Genomic DNA, 26,311 nt, shown 5'->3' on the forward strand with positions numbered 1-26,311 from the left:
CCCTCTGTGACCAGAAGTCAAGGAACGGCAGGTAAATACATAAAGGTGGGTGGCGTTTTGTCTCTGATTAACCCTGCAGTTCTAAATATTTTCCTTGATCCCAAGAAGTCCGCAGATGCCGCCACAAGCCGGACAGCCGCGAAACACCCTTCACCCCGCAGGACACGAGGCAGCACGCCACACGGCCACGCCCCGCGGAGGCCGCCCCAACCTTCCTCCGCCCCTTTGCCTTCGGCGCCCGCGAATGACATCAGTCGCGAGCGCCGCCGCGAGTGCCCGCGCCTGCGCTCTGCCTGCCGGCGGCCTCGCGAGCTTGCGGGCCTCGGTGCGGCGCGCCACCTTCCCCTGCGGCCCGGGTCTTTAACTTGAGACGCCCTTGAGCTGAGGACCATGAACCGCAGCCGCCAGGTGACGTGCGTGGCCTGGGTCCGCTGCGGCGTGGCCAAAGAGACGCCTGACAAGGTGAGGCCTGGTCGCTCCGAGATCGCGGGGAGCGGCTGGCCGGGTCAGTGCGGCCTGGGGACCCCGCACCGGCTCTGGCCAGGCTGGTGTGACGGGACCGGCCGAGGCCGGCTTTGGCTTGGTTGCGGTGACAAGAGCCGTGGCTCGGTCGGCCGGGGTTTCCTGGGCCTGCCTGGACCTTGCTCCTCGGGGCGGGTGGGTCCAAGCCCAGCCACACCCCCAAATTCCCGGCACGTGGACCTCGCGGAATGGAAAGGGGCGGGGTGCTGCTTCGGGTGCGTGGTGGCGCCCGACGCTGATTGACAGCGGCTGCACTCCCACCCCAGGGCACTGTCGGGCGGAACCGGGAAGGGAGCACCTGTGGCCCGACGCCACTTTGCACTCCCGTGCTTTGTGCTCGGAGGAGTGAGGATGGAAGCTGCCGTGTCGTGAGGCCGGAGTCAAATTAGGAATTCCTTGAATTAACCCAAATGAGGTGCTGATGGGGCGGTGGGGATGAGGAGTGAACGTGACCCATGAATGAAAAACCGACCGGAGCGCACACTGAGACTGGAGCGCACATGAAAATTACCTAAGTTATCCATCACATACATACTGAGGGCTTTCTGCAGGCCAGGCCTTGTCCAGGATCCCGAGATACGCGACAGTCCAGAAAAGGCCCTGCCTTTATGGACTTAATATGTGCGTTTATTGTATGCAAGTGGAAATAGGTTGTAAAACGGGTCGTTTTGAATATAATTGGGCCAAGCCAATGATGACAGGTTGGGAAAATGATAGGAACGTGATTGGCTTGGACAAGGAGTGCGCAGGAGTAAGGGGTTGGAATCGTCCCAATAGATGTACATTCCACCAGAGCAAGGGCTGTTTTACTCACTTTTTCTCAGGTGTTTGGCTTGCAGCAGACATTCAATACATATTTATAGCATAGGGACAGAAAATTATCGCGCTAAAATTTGTTAAATGTGGAAGCAGTTCTTATTAAAGGGAGACATACAGTCTTTCAAATTCTTGAAAACGGTGATTTTCAAATGAGCCTACACATTGGAAACACTTGGGGAACAACGTCACATATTACCGAGGTCCCACTCTGAAGTACTGGGATTAGATTATGGCCTGAAATATTTGTTTGTTTGTTTTTGTGAACTCAGGGCCTCACACACACTAGGCAAATGCTGTACCACTGAGCCATAACTCAGCACATGGCCTGAAATTTCTAAAGGTCCCCCAGGTGTTCTCTGGTGCAGACAAATTTGAAGAGTTTATAGAAGGAAGTAGTTGAATTCTGTGAAATCCACAAAAGGAAAAATTACACAAATAACTATTTTTTAATTAAACTTAATTGTTTTCTGGAGCTATCCCACAGTGGAATACCATTCTCAAAGGCTTTTTTTGTAGAAACTGGGTGATTGATTGGATTCATCATCAGTTGTTAAGCATCACCACATGGGCCACTGAACTATGTTCTTAGATATACAATAACATGTCAGCCTCCCTCTTCAAGGAGCTTGTAGTTTGGTAGTGTTCTGTGTATTTTAAAGGTATTAAAGCACTGCTAAGGTGAGGGAATGCCATTTCAAAGTAAAGAGAGTGACCTGAGTTTTGAACTCTTATTAGGGTAAAGGCTATTCAGGTAGGAAGTCTGGACCATTTTAGTGGGAAAGGGTCTTGATTATAAGGACCTGTAAAAACTATTAATGTTAAATTGAAAGAGGCTGGATTGATGTTTGGTTCTCATCATTTGTTCACAAACTTATTAATTCAAAGACATCTAATGATTTCCTTAAATATGGTATAATGAAGTGCTTTCTCTCTTACAGGTAGAGTTAAGTAAAGATGAAGTAAAACGTCTCATTGCTGAAGCAAAGGAAAAGCTACAGTAAGTAGCTTCAAGAATGTTGCTATTTGTGATCAAATCCAGAAGAGATGTGCACTTTAAAAAATAACTTAATGGTCTTGTTATTGGACAGTGCCATTTGGGTGATTTCTTTTTTTTTTTTTTTTTGTTCTCATAGAGAAGAAGGTGGTAGTGAGGAAGAGGAAATAGGCAATCCTTCAGAAGATGGCATGCAGAGCGCCCGCACCCAGGCACGACCAAGGGAACCCCTAGAGGATGGTGACCCAGAGGATGACCGCACCCTGGATGATGACGAGCTGGCTGAGTATGACCTAGATAAATACGATGAGGATGGTGACCCAGGTCAGAAATCAGTCACTGCTGCTGTTTATACTATATGGGCACAGTCTCTCTACCATGCTTGTGGTATTCCAAAGCATTACTCCAAGTTTTATTATCCCTGACTTCATTTAAATAATCTGGTCCAAGATTTAGACAGGATGTTTTTAAACTAGTTTAGAAGATAAGCTCTAATCCTCTGGTCTAAGGTATAAATCTAAGGTCTTAAAAAAAAAAAAAGCATCATGTATTTTCTTGCATAAATTAGGTATATTAATCTGTAACCCATTTGTGAGTTCTTGTATGTGGTTATAATGTACTTGAACTTATCTCTTTATACCTTTTCCTCAACTGCATTGACTTTTTCACAATATGTGCATGTTGAGACAATGTTATGGGAGATAATTTAAAAATTTTTAAGAGAAGAGAAAAAGGAGAGCAGAAGAGCAGTTCAGGGGGAAATAAAGTGAACTGAGAAGACATAAACAGAACTTTATTGCTCTCTTTGGAAAGGAAGTGTGAGTGTGTATGTAAAAGGAGCCAGTGGCAGCTGGGACACCCTGCCATGGTGGTCTTCTGGTCTACTGCCCTGCTTGGCACTAGCACCAGATCTTGAGGGTTGAGAAATAAGCATTCGTGTTTGGTGCATGACTTAATACTTTTTACTTATTTAATTTCTAAATCCCAGTTGCTCTGCATTTTGGGGACTTGGTGGAACTCTGACAGAATCAGCAACTCCCAAGTTAGAAAATCAGAAAGACATAAATGACCCAACACATAAAAATTAGTTCAATATGAATGTTATCTGCAGCAAAGCAAAATCACTACCATTTCATGATTACAGAGGAACAACTCTTGAAGGATTTCTAATGAGTGAACAAAAGTTGGTCCTTATATGATGTACAATATGTAAAATCCCAAAGATGATACCATTTTGATTGAATGTATAGTTCCTTTTTGGTACTTTTTAAACTCTGATCCCCTTTCCTTATAAGTTTTTACCTTCCTTAGCTTGGCTTTGTCAATAGCTGGGTGGGAAGGGAATATAAGTAATACTCTGACAGAGTGTCATGCTAAGTGACACTGAGGAGAGTCAAAGAATCTCCTCTTCCTCGGAGTCTGGATTTGTGCAACAATTCAGTGACCCAGTATAAAGTTTTATCAATTTTATTAAATATCTAATCTTATGCTAGATTTTCTTGGGATGATAAAGTACATTTAACATAGTACATTAAAAAATTTCATAGCTATTATAATCAGGCACCAGAAATCACCCCATTGGTGAGAACTTCACATTGAAAAGTCAAGTAAAATAATATGCTCTCTAGAATTTGCTCTAAAAAACCCCAGAGATTGGGGTGAGGGTAGGGAGAATGGGTAGAAGAAACAACAGTTAGAAAATATTGTTAATTGTCAAAGCTGGGGGATATGCCCTAGGTTTTTTTTTTTTTTAATGCACTCTCTCCTTTTGTTCCTGCTTGGAAATTTCTATAATGCCAAATTTTTTGTTTTAATTGGGCACATATGAGTTAATGGAGAACACTCTAGGGTGCCCAGAGGGCAGTTAGCATGGTGGAGTGCTTGGATAATAGGACCTGGAGATGGGGTCTGTGCTGGGCACAGGAAGATCAGTAAAGAGGGCAGGTTAAGGAGAAATGAGGAAGTAGGTTCTGGAGAAGATGGAATTGAGTAAAGCAGTGAGTGAAATTTAGCAGACTTGGTCTGGTCCCTCAAACAGGCATGTTCAAATACATGGAGGTAACGTTGTGGAGGTAGATGTTAACCTAAGGAAAGGAAAATTTAGTGCAGTGGGGCAAACTGTAGAGAGCCTGTAGTGTCGCAGCAGGGCTGAGCTTGGAAAATGATTGATGAGGAGAAGAAACGGCTTGAATAAAGACCCACCGTGGGGGAAACACCGGTAAGTCCATCTGTGTGAGTGAAGATGCAGGAGGTGCCTGGGGAGTTGGTGAAAAGTCTGGAGCGACCAGTTGGGTCTTAGCTTGAATGCCAGGCTTAGGAATCGTTGTTCAGGGGATCATTGAAGGTCTTTGAGCACAGGGTGCAGGACAGCTTGGTATGAATCTTGGGGAGTTGCCTGAGGCAGCAGTGGAGAGTAAGTTGGGAGATGGGGTGAGCCTCTCCCAAGAGAAGCAAGGAACTTCAAGATAAATTAGGTCAGGGGACCTGGTCTGATCACGAGGAATGAGGAGGAAGAAATGGAAGAAAGAATTGCAGAGGCAGCTGGGAATTTTGCATCAGTCCTGTGGGTGCGCTTTCTGTCAGAATTGGTCCCCTTGTCAGTCTTACTGCTGGTGTACCCTTTTCCTTAAGATAAGTAACCCTGACTTACTCCATCTGTGTCAGATTCTATTGTCATTTATCCCTTTCTCCCATCTAGATGCTCATTCCTCCTCATTCCTCATCCCCTGGCCTGTGTCCTGTGCACTGCTGTTTACCTCATTTTTAAAATCAGAATATCACCTCCATCCACCAGTGTCACCCAGTGCCGGGGAAGGTGGTGCTAAGGTTTGGACGCTCTGGCTCTAAAGCCTTCATTTTTTTTTCAGTGTGTTCCTCTTGGTGTGACCCATCAGCCTTGGGTCGTGGGCCCCACCTCGTTAAGGACATGGTGCTATGGGTAGACCTGTCGGTCCTATCTTCTTAAAGTAGCTTCCCTAACAATGAGTGTGTCTTCCTTATCCTGATTTTTATTTCACTCTGGGTCCACTCTATGTTATATTTGTAGATGTGCCATAAAAGGGTGATTCCATTTTCAAGTCAGTTTAGTGAAAAGGGCATATAGCATTTTTTTCCCAGATTCATGAGGCACAATAGCATGTCAACAGTTCTGAGAATACTTGCACTACAGCAGCTGCTTACACTGAAGCCATCGTTTCTCAGTTTTGACCAGACAGCCTTTATTTATTCTGTTGATTTTAGTGTTTCAGGGCAACTTATTTCCAGCTCCTCAAAACTACCATTCTGTAGCTCCTTGAATCATGATTGCACCGAGCAAGCTAGAGAGTCTGAGCATAGTTCTAATATTTTATAAAAGGGACGGGGGTCTTTTTGTTTGTTGGTTGGTGTGGTACTGGGAATTGAACATAGAGCCTTGCACATGTTAGTCAAAAGCTCTACTGAGCCACACCCCCAGCCCTTTTGATTTTTTTAAGACATGGTCTTAGTAAGTTGGCTTAGGCTAGCCTCAAATTTGTGATCCTCCTATCTCAGCCTCCCAAGTAGCTGAGATTACAGGGTGAACCACCATGTCCAGCAGATTTAATTCTTTAATTCTTTCATTGGAAGATTGTGAATCCCAAGACTATCAGAAATGTACTCCAAATTGGGTAGAGAGGGGTGATGGGAGGGGAGGGGAGCTGGGGATAGGAAGGGCAGCAGAATACAACAGACACTAGTATTGCTGTATGTATAAATGGGGCTGTATAACCAATGTGATCCTGCAATCTGTACACATGGAAAAATAAGAATTCATACCCCATTTGAATCAAATGTATTATATGTCAAGATATTGTATTATCTTGAGCAACCAATAAAAAATATATATATAAATGGATTTTAAAATTCCTGCAGTTTCCTTTCTGTACTATGGATAATGTGTAGTTAGTATAAAATTGGGTCTAAGTCCACAGATGGATGTCTTCAGAAAACTGTTTTTGTCAAGATGATCATTTTACTCATTTTGATGAATTCCTTTAGATGCTGAGACGCTTGGTGAATCTCTCCTGGGTCTTACAGTCTATGGGAGTAATGATCAAGATCCTTATGTTACTCTGAAAGATACGGTAAATTTTAACATCACTTTTCTAATTGTGCTCTTGAGTGTCTGAGAAACCTCACTGGATCTCTCCTTTAGCCATTGACTATTTTTTTCTGCCCACTTAGGAACAATATGAGCGTGAAGATTTCTTGATTAAGCCCAGTGACAATCTCATAGTTTGTGGCAGAGCTGAACAGGAACAATGCAATTTAGAGGTACATGGTAAGTGAAATAAGTCCTCTACTAAGAGGTTTTATAATGATATTAAAATAACTGTCGCACTCACTGTTATGAAGTCTTAAGTGCTGCATTCTGCTGTTTGTCCTTTTCCTGGTGGTGTTCTGGGCAGTGTGTAGTCTGAGCTGTCACTTTGGTACCTTTGTTTTTTTAGTGGAAATTGGTCCCTAGAAAGTTCTAATAGGGGTTTTTAATCTTTCATGTCAATATGTTCACCAGTTTTTTACTTTTCCCCCTTCCCAAGGTAGACATGGCAGCAAAAAAACTTACAAAGGTAACAGAATTTTCTGACCCCATTACCCTGAGGTGACCACTTGCTACCCTGGGTTTTCATTCTTGCTCATCATGGCCCAGACATTTTTATGTGATCACGTTATGCTAGACAGACAGATGTTTATCCTGCTTTTTTCAGAGTTGTTTCAGATATTCGCCTTTGTGAAACACTTTATTTTCTGCATAATAATTCAACAAAGAGAGCCGTAGTTCTCTTTTGGAACCAAAATTTCTTGCTCACCTTCCCAGTTCAGAAATGTTTATACCAAAGCCAGAGGCAAATGTTCTGCAGTATTCTGAAGTACACAGTGATATGAAGTTTTAAATCAGATGTGGTTTTATTTCGTTTTGTTTTCTGCAATACTGGGTATTGAACCAGGTATTAGGCTTGCTAGGCTTGCTAGGCTTGCTGTGCTGCACCCCAGCCCCCTGGTTCCAGTTTAGATTTCTGTGACTCTTGGGAATCTTCAGGGCTGCCTGCAGGAAGCATATAGATTAGGCCAATTTTATTCCATGACTCATTGTGACCTTTTTAGGAAATTTTTCTTTAAAAAGGCTTCCGATAGCAGGCACTGTAATGTGAAGTTTTTCTCATTCTTGATATCCTTGAACTGTTGCATACTTCAGATGAGAACCATGTCATTCAAAAATTTTTTTAATATTTTATTTTTTGTAGTTGGACACAATACCTTTATTTTATTTATTTACTTTTATGTGGTGCTGAGGATTGAACCCAGGGCCTAACACGAGCTAGGGAGCCATAACCCCAGCCCCTCGTTCAAATTTTTTAAGACCAATTCTAATTTCAAATAATTAAATTATAAGAGTCTTTTGTCATTATTTGTAACATTCTCATCTAAGAACATTGTAGTCATTCCTTTGAATTCAGGATCAGAGTAGTAAGAAGTTAAGTAAGGCAATTGCATTTCCGTTCCCCACTAAGTTAGGTCATTATAGATATGCTTTATTATTTGGGTGTGGAGGGTATCTCTGGATTACCCAGCATATTTCTAGTGATTTCAAAAATTATATTCTAAAGCTATGTACCGGGCATGGTGGTACACACCTATGAGCCCAGCGGCACGGGAGGTTGAGGCAGCAGGATCATCAGGATCATGAGTTCAAAGCCAGCCTCAGCATTGGCAAGGCGCTGAGCAACTCATTGAGACCCTGTCTCTAAATAAAATAGAAAATAGGGCTGGGATGTGGCTCAGTGATTAAGTGCCCCTGAGTTCAATCCCCAGAACAAAAATAAATAAATAAAGCTGATCTATTTGTTGCCCTGATGTGGTTAAAAGAAGAATGTGCTTTAAAGTATCATCACCAGTTTTATTTAAGATGTAAGATAAGTACATTGGCCATGCTTGAGTCTTTTATAGGACCATAGTCTGATCATTTTGAACCTGTATTCTCATCCTAGACAGATATGATAGAACTTCACATAGAATCTGCTAATCCCACACCCATTTCAGAGCAGAGGCCCAAGGAATTAAAAAAAAAAAAAAAATCCACAGCTTATTTTATGGTCTACTTCTTTCTTAACAAAAAGCATATCTGTAGGAGATGGACATTCTGATATCTATTAGTGTTTCATTATATAATTTTTTAAAAATCTTTATTTTTATTTATTGATATGTGGTGCTGAGGATCGAACCCAGAGCCTCAAACGTGTGAGGCGAGTGTTCTACCGCTGAGCCCAGCCCCTCATTATATAATTTTTAAAAGACTTCCTAGTTATGGATTTTAACAGTTTTGGTTTTGCTGCTTAACTTTATAACAATGTTAAAGAGCAAAGAGCTTTTTTTTTTTTTTTTTTTTTTTTTTAGTTGTTGATGGACCTTTATTTTATTAATTTGTATATGGTGCTGAGAATCAAACCTAGTGCCTTACATGCTAGATAAGCACACTACCACTGAGCCATCATCCTGGCCTCTAAAGAGCTAATTTTGTTGGTTGCCATATTCCAATAGGAGGTCTTCATAAGTTTTGTTTACATTGTTGGTCTTTATAAACTTCTGAATATTGTATTTCCAACTATGAATTATTTTTCCCCAGTGTGGTCCTTTGTTTTTTCTGACTTGTAATCAATCAGTTAGACATTTAAGAAAATCAAATAAGTGCTCCTGAAGGATCCATCATGAATGTTTGTTTTCTGTCATGAATGAACTAGAAGACAAGACCATTTTCCTGGCAGGCATGTGGGTGGGGGACTGTGGGTGTTCGTGTTCTGCTATGGGGCATGCTAGGTAATGGGCAGATATTAGACGTGAATAATTTTCACCTGGCAATATTGACTGTGGATCTCCTTTTAATGTCATCCAATGTGTCTCTAGTCGGGAAAGTGTTCTTTTTGTGGGTGTAATTTCTGATGACTTACTCTGATGCAGTAACTTTTTTCCCCAATCTTTTCAGTTTATAATCAAGAAGAAGACTCTTTCTATGTACACCATGATATACTTTTGTCTGCATATCCTCTCAGTGTGGAATGGCTGAATTTTGATCCCAACCCAGATGATTCTACTGGTAACTGGAAAACTTAAGGTTGCCCTCTGGTCCCTAGCCATGTTGCATTTTCCTAGCTAATAAACTGTTTTCTGTATGCATGTATTCAGAATTGTTGCTGATACGAAGTTGTTGTTATTTTCTGAAGTTATGGTTATGAAGTCCTTAACACAGCAGTGCTTAATTTCTTGGGGTATGTCTGTCTTCAGACTTTAGCTCCACTATAGCCTGAGGGACAAACCTTGAAGCTTTTTAGACTATAGAACTATTGAGGTCCCATAAAAAACCAATATAAAGTGGTAAAATGTGTATGTTACCTGCTAGAATTTAGTGGCATGATCTGTTTCAGAAACATGAGGTAAAACTAAAATGAAGAGGCCTGTCCCTAATTGGGTTCTCATCTTGGCCTTTTTGGCCACAACCGCACCCTTAAAAGAGAGGTAAATGCTGACAATACTGACATCATCTCTCTTGTTTGCAAGGCCTTTTCACATTCATGAACCGACCTGACCCTCATCCTTACAGCAGCCCATGAGGAAGGAAGGGTGTTGGTGGGTCTCAGTTATCCCCACTGTGTTGGTGAGGACACTGAAGCCAAACAAGGCACCTTCATGACTCAAATCATAGTCCTAAAACCAGCAGCACAACATTGGTATCACCTGGGAGCTGTTAGAGATGCAGACTCAGGCCCGCTCAAGGTCACCTGAAATACAGCCTGGATTTTAACAACTTTTAGATGGTGCATATAGAAGTTTGAGAGTACCTGCTCTAAGCCGTTGCTCACTTAACCTACAGTGTAAAGTATTTGCTTAGAAGTTATTTTTGTCTTTTTTTTTTTCTTTGTAATCACAAACACATTGTTTCTTCCTGCAGGAAATTACATTGCTGTGGGAAACATGACCCCTGTTATTGAAGTATGGGACCTTGATATAGTGGACTCTTTAGAGCCCGTCTTCACACTCGGGAGTAAACTTTCAAAAAAGAAGAAAAAGAAAGGAAAGAAGGTAAAAAGTTAATAAATACTTTAAAAACAAATGCAGAGAAGTTTATTGGAGAATATAAGAACATACTTTTTCAATCAGATATTCTTGTTGGAATAAGACAGGTAGTTATGAAGGTATTATAATTTCTACTTTCAAAAACCCCATCCAGGGACAACATTTGTTTTCATAAAATCTCCAGTGTCATATTATTTCCCACACAGAATATGGCTTAGGTTGTGGTTCTTCCTCGTACATAATAACTATTCATACTAATATGCTAGTTTTGCACTTTTTAAAAGTTTCTATTTAGCCTCTTATGTGTTGTATTCTAAATATCCATGTATTAATTCCTGTTGTATTTTAAATTGTTAGATTTGGGGGAGGCAAATGGCAATATTGCTGTTTGTAGGATTAGTGCCTACATTACGAGCTCATGTTTCTTCCCTGTAAAGAACACTTATCCTAGGTATCCATGGCAATAGGCAATCAAAATGTTTAGTTCTTCAAGCAGGTGTGTGTTACAGCAGAACAATAATCTTATGATCTAAAGCATCTTGCAAATTAATATATCAATTTTATGGAGGGGAGGCTTTTAATACAAAAAGTAACTAAAACAATTATTGCAGAGTTCCTCAACAGAAGGGCATACTGATGCTGTCCTTGACCTTTCATGGAACAAGCTCATCAGGTAAAAAGAAATGGCACTTGCTTGACTGTCAGATGTGGCCCTGGTGACTTGACACCTGTCCCTGTCTCTGCTGGATGTGTTGTGGGCCTCTGTTTCCACCCCCCTCGCTGTGCATCCCCCACGTGACCCGCCGCCTCTCACCACGGAGCTTCCTGCATGTTGTGACATGGCTCTCTGCTCCCCAACACTGGAAAGACGGCATGTAGCACGGTGCCAGTGGGACAGTGGGACAATGGGCTTTTTCACAGAAGACATTTTTCTTACTTCATTTTTCATATTTTTTTTTCTTTAAAATATCCATAACATAAAATTACCACTTAAACCACTCTTAAGTTTTGGTGACTTTTTGGACATTCACATTGTTGTGCAACCATCACCACATCCATCTCTAGAACTTTTTCATCTTCCCAAACTAAAACTCTGAACCCTATAAACACTTCAACAATAACTCCCTGTGTCCCCTTTCTCCCAGCCTCGACAGCCACCCTTCCATTTTCTGTCTCTATGAATATGATTATTCTAAACACCTCACATGAACATACAGTATTTGTCTTTTTGAAACTGGCTTACTTCACTCAGTATAAAGTCTTCCAGGTTCATACATGTTGTTATTCGAGTCAGTTTCCTTCTTTAAGGCTGAGTTATATTCCATTGTGTGTTGATACTACATTTGTTAATCTATTCATCTGCAGACTCTTGGGTTGCTTCCATCTTTTTGCTATTGCAAATAATGCTGCTGTGAATGTAGATGTACAGAATCTCAAGTCCCTGCTTTCAGTGCATTTGGACATGTCCCCAGAAGTATTGCTAGATCATATCATAGTTCTAATTTTTTGAGGAACTACCATACCATTCCATAGCAGTTACACCATATTATATTCCTACCAGCGGTGCACATGGAGTCCAGTTTCTCTCTTTCCTTCCAACATTTATTTTATATTTTTTAAAAGTACTTTTCTATTTTTATTTTCTATTTTTTTATTTTTCTATTTTTTTGATACTAAGAAGTATGAAGTTTGTTTTTTTGGTTTTTTGGTTTTTGAGAAAGGGTCTCACTTGAGCTGCCCGGGCTAACCTCAGACTTGTGCTTCTCCTGCCTCAGCCTCTTGAGTCCCTGGGATTATAGGCATGTGCCACCATGCCTGACCTTCGTTGTGGTTCTGATTTGCGGTTCTCCAGGATTAGTGATATTGAGCATCTTTTGGTCACTGTATTTAATCTTCCTTGTAAGAAATGTCTATTCAAGTCCTGTGTCCGTCTTCTGAGTTGTTTGAGTTCTTTACATATTCTGGATATTAATGCCTAATCAGAAATATTGTCTTCAGTTCTGTGGGTTATCTTTTTGTTTTCTTTATAGAATACTTTGCAGCACAAGTGTTTCATGTCAGTGATGTCCATTCATGTCAGTGATGTCCAGCTTATTTTTGTTTGTGCTTTTGGTGCTGTATGTAAAAAACTATTGCCTAACCCGGCATCATGAAGGTTCATACCTGTGCTCTCAGAAGAACACTTCTGAGAGTTTCATAGCATTAGCTCTTAACACTTAAACTTGTAGTCCATTTTGAGCTATTCTTTCATTTGTGATGTGAGGTGTCGGGGCCTAACTTTTGAATTCGGATATGCGTTGTCCCTGATCCATGTGTTGAAAAGACCATTCTTTTCTCCATTGAGCATTCATTATCTTGTCACTTTTGTCAAAAATTCTATCCTATTAATGTATAGATCTGTCCAAATGTCAGTAACAGCAGACCACCATAACTTTTTAAGTTTTGAAATCTGGAAGTATGAGTTTCCCAACTTTGCTCTTAAGATTTTTTTGGTTATTATGGGTTATTATTTGCATTTTCCCATGAATTTTAAAATCAGTTTGTTACTTTCTGCAAAAAAAAAAAGTCAGATGGGATTTTGATTTTGAAAGGGACTGATTGAATCTGTAGACCAGTTTGTGATTCATTCTGTAGATCAGCTTATAGCTCAGTCGGTCGATGCCGTGTTTCCATCTTACCAACATTCAGTCTTCAGTACAGGAGCAGGGGATCTTCCATGTAATTAGACAGGCTTCCATTCCTTTGATAATCTTTGGTAGTTCGCAGTGTATTGTTATTTGATGGTATATAAATTGCATTTCTTTTGTTAAACTTATTTTATTCATTTTGATGCTATTTAAATTGATTCCTTTTCTTAATTCAATGCTCTGATTTTTAGAAGATCATTTCTAATTTATGTGTTCCCTGTCTCAGAAATGTGCTGGCAAGTGCGTCAGCTGACAGCACAGTAATTTTGTGGGATATGTCCGTGGGGAAACCAGCAGCTAGCCTCGCTGTGCACACAGACAAGGTATGGTGATTGAGTGAATGAAGAGGATTCTCAAAAATCTGGGGCATTTACATGTTTTTTGATTTACAAAGTGCTTCACTGTTATCTCATGGGATCTTCACAAAGCTCTCTGCAGCAGGTATAATGTCGTCTCAGAGATGTAGAAATGGGTCCAGGAAGGTATAGTGACTGGGAATATTAGTGCTCTATAACATGTTTACAGAGGATCCTAAAAAGGGACTGGGATTTCAGTCAGCTTGATAGAGCAGCACGTGACAGATCATGAATGCACTGTGCTCTGTAGGACTTTGAAGCCGATATAGTTTCCCAGATACATTGGACCATTCACCCTTTTTCTTCTGAATATCGTTTAACATTCAAGGGACACACACACACACACATTCTCATATATAACAAACGTTTTGGGAATACTACATTATATCTTTAAATGCTGGCCTTTATTTGGGAATATAGTTTGCCAAACATTTGTTCCCTTTTTTGGCACCGGGAATTGAACTCAGGGCACTTTATCACTGAGCCACATCCACAGCCCTTTTTTAATTTTTTATTTTAAGACAGTCTTGCTAAGTTGCTTAGGGCCTTGCTGAGTTGCTAAAGCTGGCCTTTAACTTGTGATCCTCCTACCTCAGCCTCCCAGGCCACCAGGATTCAGATGTGCACCATCAAGTCAAGCCACAGATTTATGTTTCTTTATACACTACTAATTTTGAAGTGAATAATTTATAGAAATCAGTTCTTACACGTTAGGTAATGGTACCAAAAATAAAGACAGATACACAAATCTCTTCATTTATCTTTCCTCCCCTTAGGTCCAGACTCTGCAGTTTCATCCATTTGAAGCACAGACTCTAATTTCTGGATCATATGATAAGTAAGAAAGCACTTCAAGAATTATTGCTGCTGTTTTTATCCTCTTGAACTAATTCAAAAAGTATCACTCGATACCCAGACTGAATGTACATACTAGTGAGGCACCTACTTTCCTTTTCATTATGGCCCTTCCAGTCTAAGGATGTGTGGTTTTATCGTAATATGTAGCCATAGGAGTTTGTAACTTCAATTTTTTGAGCATGTACAGGTTAGCCATTATTATGAAACAAACATCCCCAAATTCAGTTACTTTCCATAATAACCATTTACCCCTTCTGCCTGTGTGAGGCAGGGCAGTGTGGGCTGAAGTCACTGGCAGCTCTGCCTGCAGTAGGCTAGGCCAGCAGGCTAACCCACACGCGTTGTCATGACGAGGTCAGACGTACAAGAGAGATACCAAGACCTCTGAAGATGTAGGTTGAGAACTAGTGCGCTGTCTTGTTTTCTTGACCAAAGTAGATTACAGTAGATTACATGGAGTGGGGAATGTTCACTGCCTTTATGAGGAATGCCCACATCATGGGCAGAATTCATGGAAGTGGGAGGTTGGGGACTGAGAGACCCTGCAGGCAACCACAGGGGCCTCCAGTCACGTGCTCCTTTGTGCAGACTGGGTCTGAAGGTGGGAAGTGCAGCAGTAGAATCACCAATGTATTTGATTCCTTACCTTTGAAGAGTGGTACGTTGACGTTTCTTAGGTGTCCTTCACTCAAAATTACAAAAGGGTATCCCTTGGCTCCCCCAGGACAGTAACCTGATTGGGAAGAGCATCTGCAGCTAAGACATGAGTTATGTGGCTCTGGGCTCTACCCAGGAAAGGGTATTTTAGAAATCGTCCTGAACTTTTGGAAGTAGGATTCATCTGGTAAGTGTTATAAAGTAAAGCCACTGTTGTATCAGAGCCACCAGTACCTTCAAGTGGCAAGACCATATGTGTGGTCTTGCCAGTTGAAGGTACCTATTAGGGAAAATCAACTCATTTTTTCCTAATTTTAGAACCTTAAAACAGGCTTTAAATAATGGGCTTTTGACTTCACACTCTGTTCTGTTAACCATGTTATTAAAAGTCAATATCCGTTAGGCATGATAGTTGCACACCTGTCCCCAGCAGAGCAAGGAGAATGTCAAGTTCAGGCTAGCCTGGGCAAAGTAGTGAGGCTCCGTCTTGAGAAGTAAATAAATTAAAATACTAATCTAAGAACTCTTCAAACTCTAACTGCCTAAATGTGTCCAGGTCAGTGGCTCTGTATGACTGCCGAAGTCCAGACGAAAGCCATCGGATGTGGCGATTCAGTGGGCAGATTGAGAGAGTGACTTGGAATCACTTTTCACCTTGTCATTTTTTGGTAAGAATGTGAATGTTACTGTTGTGATTTTCTAGGTTTCTAACAGCTTATTTTCCCTAACCCTATTCTCTGAAAATGCTTTTCTGTGTTAACTGTGAAGGAAGTGTTTAAGGTTGAAAAAACAAGTTTGGGGTTGTTTTTGTTTGTTTTAAACAAGAGAATGGCTCAGCCACAAAAGCATTAGTGCACATGTGAATGATTTTGCTAATTGCCAACCACCAAGAGTGTACCGCATCTTATTTTTACTTACTGATTTTGATCACTTTTTTAGTGGGTTTTTTTTTTTAATATTAGGCAAGTTAATATTCCTTATTTTTTAATGGTAAAATCAGTCCAAGAAGATATTCTTTACTTATTCATACTTAAATGGAGTTCCAGTGATGAGAATGCTAGCAGCTTTCATTTGTAACCCTATATCCCAAATAGGAAAAAAGTATAAGACCCTTCAATAAACACCCTTACTGTATGAGGGAGGACAGTTTTCCACATAACATCCAATGATTCCACCAACATTTGCATCCAGGATAAATAAAATCCCAACTTTCCTCCATAAGGGAATATTAATTAAGTTGTGATACCTTCATGTTTCCCAATTTCCCTAAATAATGAAAAGGAAGTAAAGTGTTTTAAAGAGCCACTGGGAGGCTGAGGCAGGAAGGTTGCAATTTTGAGACCAGCCTGGGCAATATAATGAGACCTATCTCAAATAAGTACTGTTAAAAAATAACTTTCTTGGGGCTGGGGTGTAGCTCAGTGGTAGAGCACTTGCCTAGCATGCATGAGGCACTGGGTTCGATCCTCAGCACCGCATAAAAATAAACAAATAAAATAAAGGTATTCTATCCATCTACAACTACAAAAAAAATTTTAAAAAATAACTTTCTTAAAAGATGTGGACACTTTTAATAAGTTTCCTGAAGTAATAATTCTGAGAATCGTCTCAACTCTGCACCTTGAGTACATGCAGATCCCAGCTAAGCTGCCTGCCTGAAGCCAGATGTTAGTTACCAGGAGTGAGGCCACAGCTGTATTGGATGCTGTATTATACACTGGCCTTCAACAGTCAGGTGCAGATCATTCCTGGGGTTATTTGCTGGCAGATGGTCATAGGTGCTAAAGTCACAAAAATGTAGGGAAGTGGGAGGTGATAAAATGGTCACCTCCTTCCTCTTCAGTTTTTGGCCCTGTCTCCAGCCTTCAATACTGCCTCGGTTGTCCATCCTCCTTTCCTCCCATACTAGCTGGCCCTTGGCCTGTATATAGGCTTGGTTTCTCACCCGGTCTTTTTTTTTTTTTTTTTTTTTTTTTAATCTGTTTATTTTTATTTTTTAATGTGGCTGCTAGAAAATTTTAAATTATGTACATGGCTTAACATTATTTTTATATCATAGCAGTGCTATAGGATAGAAAAATATATGTTAATATCAACCCCACATTAAATTTTGTTATGATGACATTAGAAATAACATCTAATATAGTCTCACAAGTTTCCCAAGTTTAAAAATCACACACACCTGTACTCTTATAAACAAAATCAAAAAAGACTGATTATAATCGTCTGCATCATCCTCTTTATACTAGCACCTGCAGTACACTTAGGTCCGAGTCTACAAATGCCCGCTCTTGACTGAGTACCTGGTTCCTCCATTTCCTCCTTGCTAGAGAGAGCAGCAACCCACCTGGTTTGCCTTTCTGCCCTACCTGTTGAACCGCTCTGCCACATACTGACCGCACTTTCTTCAGAAGCCATTTCCTTTGTTTGCCTGACCTCTAGTCCTGATTCTTGGGCTCCTCCCCAGCTGTATTTGGAGTAACCTCTGCTCCCAGCCCTGCTTTTAGACTTACACTCAAGGTCTAGCCCTCTGCCCTGATGGGTGTGACTGACCCCTCTGTGCTCCCACAGCTCTGTCACCATTCCATCCACTCACCAGAACTTTGTGTTCCCGACTCACTGCCATGGGGTCAGTGGAGTGTACCTAGTCCATGTGGGTGCAAACTGGCTCAGCTAAAAGGAAGTTCTTTGTGTCCATGTTAATTCTCCACAGGTGAGACATGAAACTGATTTCCACTGTGATTTATGCTACTTAACCATTGCTAATTTTATTGGCATCCTCTTTACTCTTTGCAGGCCAGTACAGATGATGGCTTTGTATACAATTTGGATGCACGTTCAGATAAGCCAGTTTTTACACTCAATGCACACAATGATGAAATCTCTGGTGAGCAAGAATATCGTCTTTAATTTCCATAAACTCAGGATGAAGTAAATCTGAATTTCAAAGTTAGACTCTCTGAACTAATCGTTATCTTCCTTTAGGTCTTGATCTCAGCAGTCAGATCAAGGGCTGTCTTGTAACAGCTTCAGCAGACAAATATGTGAAGATTTGGGACATACTGGGAGATAGGCCAAGTCTGGTTCATTCCAGGGACATGAAAATGGTAAGAATTTCCTGGGCATCTTTATTTCCTGTTACTCTGATTCTTATCTTTTTCTTGGAATCACTGCATTAAAGAATGTATTGAAGTTAATTTTGAGCTTTAAGTTTTCTAGAAGTTATATTACTTAGGAAAATTCTGGGAAATTCAGTGATTATTTTGGTTCCCTTTCTAATTCACATGATTATCAGTCACTTAGTAAGACCAAAAAGGATGGGGAGAGGACACAGACAAGTGAAGTGGCTATTATTTTACCCTAAAATCAGCAATCTTTGACCTTAAGGCAGCAGAGCTCTTGACGTCAGTGTATTCATCTCTCACTACCTCGTCACATAACTAGCTCTGAATGCACTAAAGTTGATACGTAGTAGTAGTAGTAGTAGTAGTAGTAGTAGTAGTAAAGACTTCTGAAATAATCAGTATTCTTTGAACAAATATTAAGCACATCTCATGTGCAAGGCACTGTTATTTAAATTAGACTGTACATAGAACACTACACGGCTATTAGAAATTGTGTGTGTGTGTGTTGGTATTAACTAATGGTAAGGCAGGTTTCATAATATTACTTTAAGTATATTTTATAGTATCATGCATATTTCCAAATGCCTGATTATTTAAGTCTGTATATTTAAGTATATTACATCCCAGAATATGAAGTTGCTATCTTCCTTTTTTCTTATTCATATTTCCTATAACACATATGTATTATCTAGTAACATAAATGTAAAAGTGAAAACATCACAAACTTAAAAATAACTTGAGGGCGAGGGATGTACCTCGGTGGTTGAACAAGTGAGGCCCAGCGATGCAAAAGGAAAAAAGATCTAAGTGACCTGTGGTATTAGTTTTGTTGTTTGAAAGGAGAGCTTCTGGGTCTTAGCGAATTCGATGTCTTAGGAAATCACCCCTAGTATAACGAAGAGACAGGCGGCTAGGGCGAGCGCCCGCCTCCACGGCACGCCTTCCTGCTGCACCCTTCCTGCTCTGACAGGCAGCACCCCTCCCCTCAGGACTGCAGGCCACCTTTGCAGTGGTGATGTGGCTGCACCTGCTCACACTGTAGGACCTTAGAGAGACAAGGGCTCCACTGACGTGCTTTTCTTTCTCCCTAGGGAGTTCTCTTCTGTTCTTCATGCTGTCCTGATCTGCCGTTCATTTACGCCTTTGGAGGTCAGAAGGAAGGACTGCGAGTCTGGGATATAAGCACCGTCTCTTCAGGTAAGAATCTGCATTTTCTCACTCTGTGAATACCAACCCAGGATGCTGCCGGAACCCATGAGGGAGATTGAGTGTCATCCTTGGTGTGGTCTCCTTTGGAATGTTCGTGCCCACAAACACATTTGTTGTCACACTTTTTAGTTTTGTTTTCCTAGGGTTTTGAGTGGGGGGTTGCTTTTGGTTTTGGGGGGGAACTATGTATTGAACCCAGGGGTTCTTTACCACTGAGTAATCCCCAGCCCTTTTATTTTTTGAGACAGGGTCTGCCTAAGTTACCTAGGCTGATCTTGAATTTGTAATCCTCCTTCCTTCCTCAGCCCCACAAGTAGCTTGGATTTCAGACATGCAGCACTATCCCCGACTCAAATGTAGAATTTTTTTTTTTTGTACGAGGGATTGACCCCATAGAGCCACATCCTCAGCCCTTTTTTTTACTTTGAGATAGGGTCTTGCTAAATTGCTGAGGCTGACCTTGAAGTTAGGATCCTCCTGCCTAGATATGCATTACCACACTCAGCTCACATGCAGATTATTTTTTAAATATTTTAAAACCAGAAGATCTCGGAAAGCTGGAAGGAAATGTAGCATGGTCTACCAGTGTGACTCAATCTGCCCTTTTCTCCAGTACCATCTGTAAGATTGTTTTCCTAAAGAGACCAGTCCCTGTCTTTCAGGAGATCCTATTTGCTTTTTTTTTATTATTCTGTGTCCTAGACACGTAGAGATACTGTGTCCCCACTATGATTCCTGAATCTTCCTTTCCATGCAGAAGGATTGTGAGATTTCTCTCCGGGTTATTCTGATAAGAATTTACGTTTAAGGGGTCCTAAATGCCAAAAGTTCTCAACTGGTCACGATATAGAAAAAGAGGAAAGAAAATAGGAAACAATGAGAAGTAGAATAAGGGAAGGACAGTCACTGTTTTTTTTGTTGTTGTTGTTTTGTTTTGTTTTTTTTTTAGAGAGAGAGAATTTTAATATTTATTTTTTAGTATTTGTCGGACACAACATCTCTGTTTATATGTGGTGCTGAGGATCGAACCCGGGCCGGACGCACGCCAGGCGAGCGCGCTACCGCTTGAGCCACATCCCCAGCCCCATGGACAGTCACTGTTAGAAGGGATAGGACAGCCATTATCCAAACATTCTAGGTTAATACAAGACAAGCTGAAGTAGAGTACAAAAAATATTTTTTAAAAAAACCAAACTATTTGCTTTAAAGTTAAAGCATATTACCTTTAACTTCTAAGTTATTTACTTACTTACTTTCTCATTTACTTACTTACTTTCTCATTTACTAAGTTGCCCTGGCACACACCCAGGTACTAAGAATTAAACCCAGGGGTGAGCTACATCTGCAGCCATTTTTGTTGACATTGATTTTTGATGCTGAGGATCAATCCCAGGGATTTGCACATGTGAGGCAAGTGCTCTACCACAACTATAATCCCAGCCCTTCCCCACCTTTTTTTTTTTTTTTTAGAGACAGGATCTTGCTAAGTTGCTGAGGCTGGCCTCAAACTGGCAATCCTCCTGCCTTAGCCCCCCAACAGCTGGGATTATAGGAATGTACCACCACACCAAGCATAAGGTAGAAAATCTGTTATGAAAATATATTCAGTACTTTCTAGCTGGGCACAGTGGCTCACACTGTAATTCAGCCTACTCAGGAAGTTATGGGGCATGGAGGGAGGGGACATTCACCCAAAACAGGATTTTATTGCTTATTTCTATATCTTAGTCTCTTTTTGTATTATAGACTTAATTTCCTGATCTGGTGGTTTCTTAACTGTTGATTTGTGTTTTAGTAAACGAAGCATTTGGAAGGCGAGAGAGGCTCGTTCTCAGCAATGCAAGAAGCTCATCTATTAGTGGCCCTTTTGGGAGCAGGAGCTCACACACGCCAATGGAGTCTTAATGAACATCATAAAATTGCCTGGTTTGCCTACTTTAACTCGGTGTTTTAAAAAGGTGGCCTCAAAATGTTCCACAATTGTGGGGGTTCAGCTCAGTGGCAGAGCGCCGCCTAGCATGCGCAAGGCCCTGAGTTCAGTCTCAGCCCTGAAAAAGAAAAGGAAAAAAAATGTTCCACATGCAGCTAGAGACATATAGTGGTGGAAACAAGATTGGTTGCCTACTGCCTCACGTCCCTTTGTGCAGCTGTAGTGGCAATGCAGAGCAGGTCTTTGTGCTTGCCTCCAGGTGGGTGGTGTATGGGGTTATTGTTGGATTTCTTGAAAATGATAATAAAAAAGGTTTTTAAGAACTTATTCCCTTAGGGAAGAATGAAGGAACTTTGGTTTGTATAGAGGAGAGAGGTGGGGTTGTGGGGACGGGAAGGACAGTAGAATGAGACACATTACCAACCTACTTACATGTAGGATTACATTAGTGGAGTGACTCTGCACCATGTACAGCATGTCAGAATGCATTCTACTGTAAAATAAATTAAGTTTAAAAACACAAAAAACTAATTCCTTAAACATGACGTCTGTCACAGGAAATCTAGGTTAGTGAATTAGGTAGTAACTTACGAGTTCTGTGGCTGTTAAGTCAGGATGTGCTGGGTTGCCCAAGGCTGGCTCTGAACACCTGGGCTCAAGTGATCCTCCTGCCTCAGTCTCTTGAGTAGCTGGGGTTTCAGGCGCACACCAGGCCTCAGAATTTTAAGAGGGGAAAAGCCTGTGGTTTTAACAGATGATGACCTAGGCCTGGAAAGGCAGTGATTTGGCCAAGATCGTACAAGTCATGAGCAGAGGCAGACATCCCAGAGACTCCACTTCTCTGACTATTCTTGATTGAATGCTCCACTTCTCTGACTATTCTTGATTGAATGCTCCTAAAGCCGCGTGCCATTTTTTCCAGAATGTCCAAGAGAAGAGGCAGACTGTTTATTCTCAGATGTTGAATGCCCTTCAGTCTCTCTGCCTTGTGCTGTACAAGGGAAGAGTCCGTGTGAATAGGAAAGGTTTCTTTGCTCTCCACCCAGTGGAACAGTTCCGATTACAGACTGTCTTCAAGTGTGAATGCTCAGAGGCAGCAAAAATCAATTTGATATATGAGATCCAACCCTAACTTGGTAGAGCTGCAGTCAGTGAATCACTGTCATCTCCTGTGTAACTTACGAAGGTGATGTGTCATTCCAGTTTCAGACACTGGCATGAAGTTGTTGCAACTTGGATTCACCAAAACACCTCTGGAATAGCAGATTGAAGGCTGGATTAACTATTTCTTTGTTTTGATTTGGCTTTTAATCCAATATCAAAACAAACCCTAGATTATTCAAAGTTAATGAGAGCAATAACAACAAGTAATGAGATTTTCAATAATAAAGTTCCCAACAACAAAAAAGCCCAGAACTAATGGCTTCACTGCTGAGTTTTACCAGAATTAAAGGGGAAGGAACTCTTACAAACTCACTCTGTGAGGCCAGCAGTACCATAAAAAAAACTGACAAGGATACATTAAAAAAACTGTAGACCAATATGTCTGACGAACATGGATGCAAAAGCTTCAGAACATTAGGAGACAATTCAAGTGCACATCAAAGTGATCGTCACCATAAAGGTGGTATCATTCCAGGGATGAAGGCTGGTTGAACATATGCAAATCAATAAAAGGAATACATTACATAAATAGAATGCAGGATTAAAAATCATATCAATAGATGTAGAAAAAGCATTTCATAAAACTCAGCAAGCCTTGTGATAAAACCCTGAACAAATTAGATATAGAAGGATCGTACCTCAATGTAGTAAAGGCTGTATGTGACGGGCTCCCAAACAGCATATTGAATGGGGTGGGGGGGAGTCTGTTTCCTCTAAGAACAAGATAAGGGTGTCTACTCTCACCACTCTGAATACAGTACTAGAACTAGGCAAGTGGAGGCTATAGATAAGGAGGAAGTCAAATTATCTCTGCTAATGCTAAGATTCCATACACAGAAAAGCCAACAGACAGAACTGATAAATGAATTTAGTGAAGCAGCAGGATACAAAATCAATAGTTTTTCTACACACCAAGAAAGCAGTCCCAATCACAGTAGCCACACAAAAATGCCTAAGAATAAACAAAGTGACAGGCCTCTACAGTGAAAATGACAAAACACTGATAAAAGAAATTATAAATGTTAAGATGTCCATACTACCTAAAGCAATCAACAGATTGAGTACAATTTGCATCAAAATAGCAATGAAATTCTTCAGAGAACTAGGGGAAAAATCCTAGAATTCATGTGGAAGCACAGAAGACCTCAGGTAGCCAAAGCCATGGGCAGAAAGCAAACTGGAGGCATCCCAATACCTGATTTGAGACACACCACAGAGCCACGCTGCCAAAAGAACCAGACAGTGGGACAGTAGAGAGGAACCCTCACATCTCCAGCCAACTGCTCTGACAGCCAACAACAGTGGAGAACGGGCAGCCTCTCCAATGAGTGGTGCTTGGAGAACCAGATATCCACATGCAGAAAGAGGAAACGTGGCCCCACTCACCCTCTGTGACAGTCAAAACGGATCAAAGACCTCATGTAAGATTGGAAATTACTGTAGGGAAACACGATATTGGTACAGTGATTTTCTATAGGATTCTAAAAGCAAAGAAAACAAAATTGGTAATAGGATTTGTCAAACTAAAAAACTGCACAAGAAAGGGAACAGCGAAGAAGCAATCTAAAGAATTTGAAGAAAAATATATTTGCCAGCTATTCCTATGGCAGGGTTATATCATGAACATATATACATAAAGAACTAAAAAGCAAATAATCCAGTTTTTAAATGGGCAAATGATTGGAATCACCATTTCTCAAAAGATACATATATGAAAATGTTCAATATCAGTAGCCATCAGGAAAATGTAAATCAAAACTGCAATATGATAAAATTTCAGCCCAGTTAGAATGGCTGTAATCAAAAAACAACAACAAATGGTGGTGAGGATGTGGAGAAAAAGTAATTCTTAAAAACAATTGATGGGACTGTAAATTATTGCAGGTGCTAAGGAAAGCAATGTGGAAGTTCCTCAGAATGCTAAAAATAAGCTGTGTGCACTGGTGCATGCTTATAATCACAGCAACTCAGGAGGCTGAGGCAGGAGGATCATAAGTTTGAGGCCAGCCACAGCAACTTAGCAAGACCCTGTCTCACAAAAAATATAAAAAAGAGCTCCATCCCATGTGATTCTGCAATCTGTACTTGGGATAAAAAAGGGAGTTCATAACTCACTTGAAGCTAATGTATGCTAATGTATGAAATATGATTTGTCAAGAGCTTTGTAGGGTTTTGAACAACCAATGAAAAAAAAATTTAAAAAAAAAAAAAAAAAAAAAGATCTCCATGGTAAAGCATCCTTGGGTTCAATCCCCAATCCAAAAAATAAAATAAAAGAGCTAAAAATAGGGCTGAGGTTGTGGCTCAGTGGTAGAGTGTTTGCCTCGCATATGTGAGGCCCTGGGTTCAATCCTCAGCACCACGTAAAAATAAATAAGTGAAATAAAGTTATTGTGTTCAACCACAACTAAAAAATAAATATAAAAAAGTTAAAAATAATGATCTAATCCCACTCCTGTGTATATATCCAAAAGAAATGAAATCTGCATACAAAAAAAAAGCTACATGCCCATTTTTTATTATTGCACTATCCATAAAAGCTAAGATTTGGAATGGATGTAACTGCCTGTCAACAGAAGAATGGACAAGAAAAAGTTTATATATACATGTGTGCGCGCACAGTAAAATTCTGTCATTTGCAGCATAACAGATGGAACTGGAGGATATCCTCGTAAGTGAATAAGCAACAGTAATAAAAGTTTTCATGAGGAAACTAAAGGAGAAAAGTTGACCTGAAAGTAGAATAGTGACTATTATGGACCAGGAAATTTCTGGCAGGCAGGAGTGGATATGAGCAATGCACATTGTGTACATGTAAGGAAATACTACAATGAATCTCATTAATATGTACAGTTAATGTGTTAATAAAATAATAAAAATGACATCTAGAGGGGGATAGATCTCTGATCAGTTTAAAGTCAATAGTTCATTTTTTCTCAAAATCTGCTGTGTTCTATAAAGAGTAATATCTCTTGGCCAGGCACAGTGGGGCACAACTGTAACCCTAGAAACTCAGGAGGCTGAAAGCAGAGGATCACAGCTAGGCAACTTAGCAAGACCCATCTCAAAAGGGGATAGGAAGGACTGGGGATGTAGCCCAGTGCTTGCCTAACATGTGTGAGACACTGAGTTGGATCCTCAGCCACATAAAAATAAATAAATAAAGGTATTGTGTCCACCTACAACTAAAAATATGTATTAAAAAGTGGGATGGTGGTGCTGGATATACCTCAGCGGTACAGTGCCCTGGGTTCAATTCCTAGTACCTAAAAGAAAGAAGAAAAAAAAACTTAAAAAAAAAAATGCATCCTGGGCCTCATGTTCTTAGGAAAAATTAAATACATAAAGAACTTTCAATGTTTTGTGTAGACATATAAATCAGCCTAAATACATGTACAATAAAAATTAAGTAGTAAAATAGGATGGATACTTTTCTTTTCCATTTGAAATCACTAGGCCTGCTGAACACAAAGCGGGGAGTGTGTTCAGAGCCAAGAGGGTGCTCTGAAGCTACTTGTTAGAGCACATCTGGACATGGCGACCGGAGCACTGGCTAGGTGTGCAGTGCAGGCAGTGGGGGAGACCCCCGAGTACACCAGAACAGCAGCAGCACACCCCGGGGATTTAAAAGGAGGCTCCGCTATGCCACGCGGACGGAGGCAAGAGTTCCTGTCACTACCTACCTTGGGAATGGATTGCACTGAAGTGAGGCTAAATCCAAGCCTGAAGAATTGTGGCCTAGAGAGGATGCCTTCCTGGCCTGAAAAATGGGGGAAGGAGCATTGTTTTTATCACTGATGGTTGTTGTGATTGGTTTTTCATCAGGTAGGATACGGAGTGCTTAGGGTCAAGCATATCTGTCAAAGTGAAAAACCAATGTTAATGTTTAAAAAAGCTTTACC

The 26,311-nt window shown here is 40.7% G+C and overlaps 1 protein-coding gene and 1 non-coding gene across 2 annotated transcripts; both read left to right on the top strand.

Moving 5' to 3' along the window:
* Nucleotides 1-270: 270 nt before the first annotated feature.
* Pwp1 (PWP1 homolog, endonuclein) lies at nucleotides 271-25,784 on the top strand. The gene is made up of 15 exons (XM_076855077.2): nucleotides 271-462; nucleotides 2,280-2,338; nucleotides 2,475-2,659; nucleotides 6,353-6,438; nucleotides 6,539-6,635; nucleotides 9,336-9,446; nucleotides 10,299-10,429; nucleotides 11,035-11,096; nucleotides 13,337-13,433; nucleotides 14,243-14,304; nucleotides 15,538-15,649; nucleotides 17,778-17,868; nucleotides 17,967-18,088; nucleotides 19,198-19,303; nucleotides 21,111-25,784. The coding sequence occupies exons 1-15, from the start codon at nucleotides 391-393 to the stop codon at nucleotides 21,218-21,220; spliced, it is 1,503 nt and encodes a 500-aa protein (XP_076711192.1). The 5' UTR covers nucleotides 271-390; the 3' UTR covers nucleotides 21,221-25,784.
* Nucleotides 16,389-16,460, top strand: Trnaa-agc (transfer RNA alanine (anticodon AGC)). Its single transcript has one exon. It is a non-coding gene; the product is annotated as a tRNA-Ala (tRNA).
* Nucleotides 25,785-26,311: the final 527 nt, after the last annotated feature.

The sequence above is a fragment of the Callospermophilus lateralis genome, chromosome 4, assembly GCF_048772815.1.
Source record: "Callospermophilus lateralis isolate mCalLat2 chromosome 4, mCalLat2.hap1, whole genome shotgun sequence".
Taxonomy (NCBI): Eukaryota; Metazoa; Chordata; class Mammalia; order Rodentia; family Sciuridae; genus Callospermophilus; species Callospermophilus lateralis.

Bases quoted from the DNA above. Each gene is read 5' to 3' on its own strand.
- Pwp1 (XM_076855077.2), top strand. From the start codon at position 391: ATGAACCGCAGCCGCCAGGTGACGTGCGTGGCCTGGGTCCGCTGCGGC. The intron at 17,869-17,966 runs GTGAGCAAGAAT...ATCTTCCTTTAG, and splicing joins ACACAATGATGAAATCTCTG to GTCTTGATCTCAGCAGTCAG. The intron at 18,089-19,197 runs GTAAGAATTTCC...CTTTCTCCCTAG, and splicing joins ATTCCAGGGACATGAAAATG to GGAGTTCTCTTCTGTTCTTC.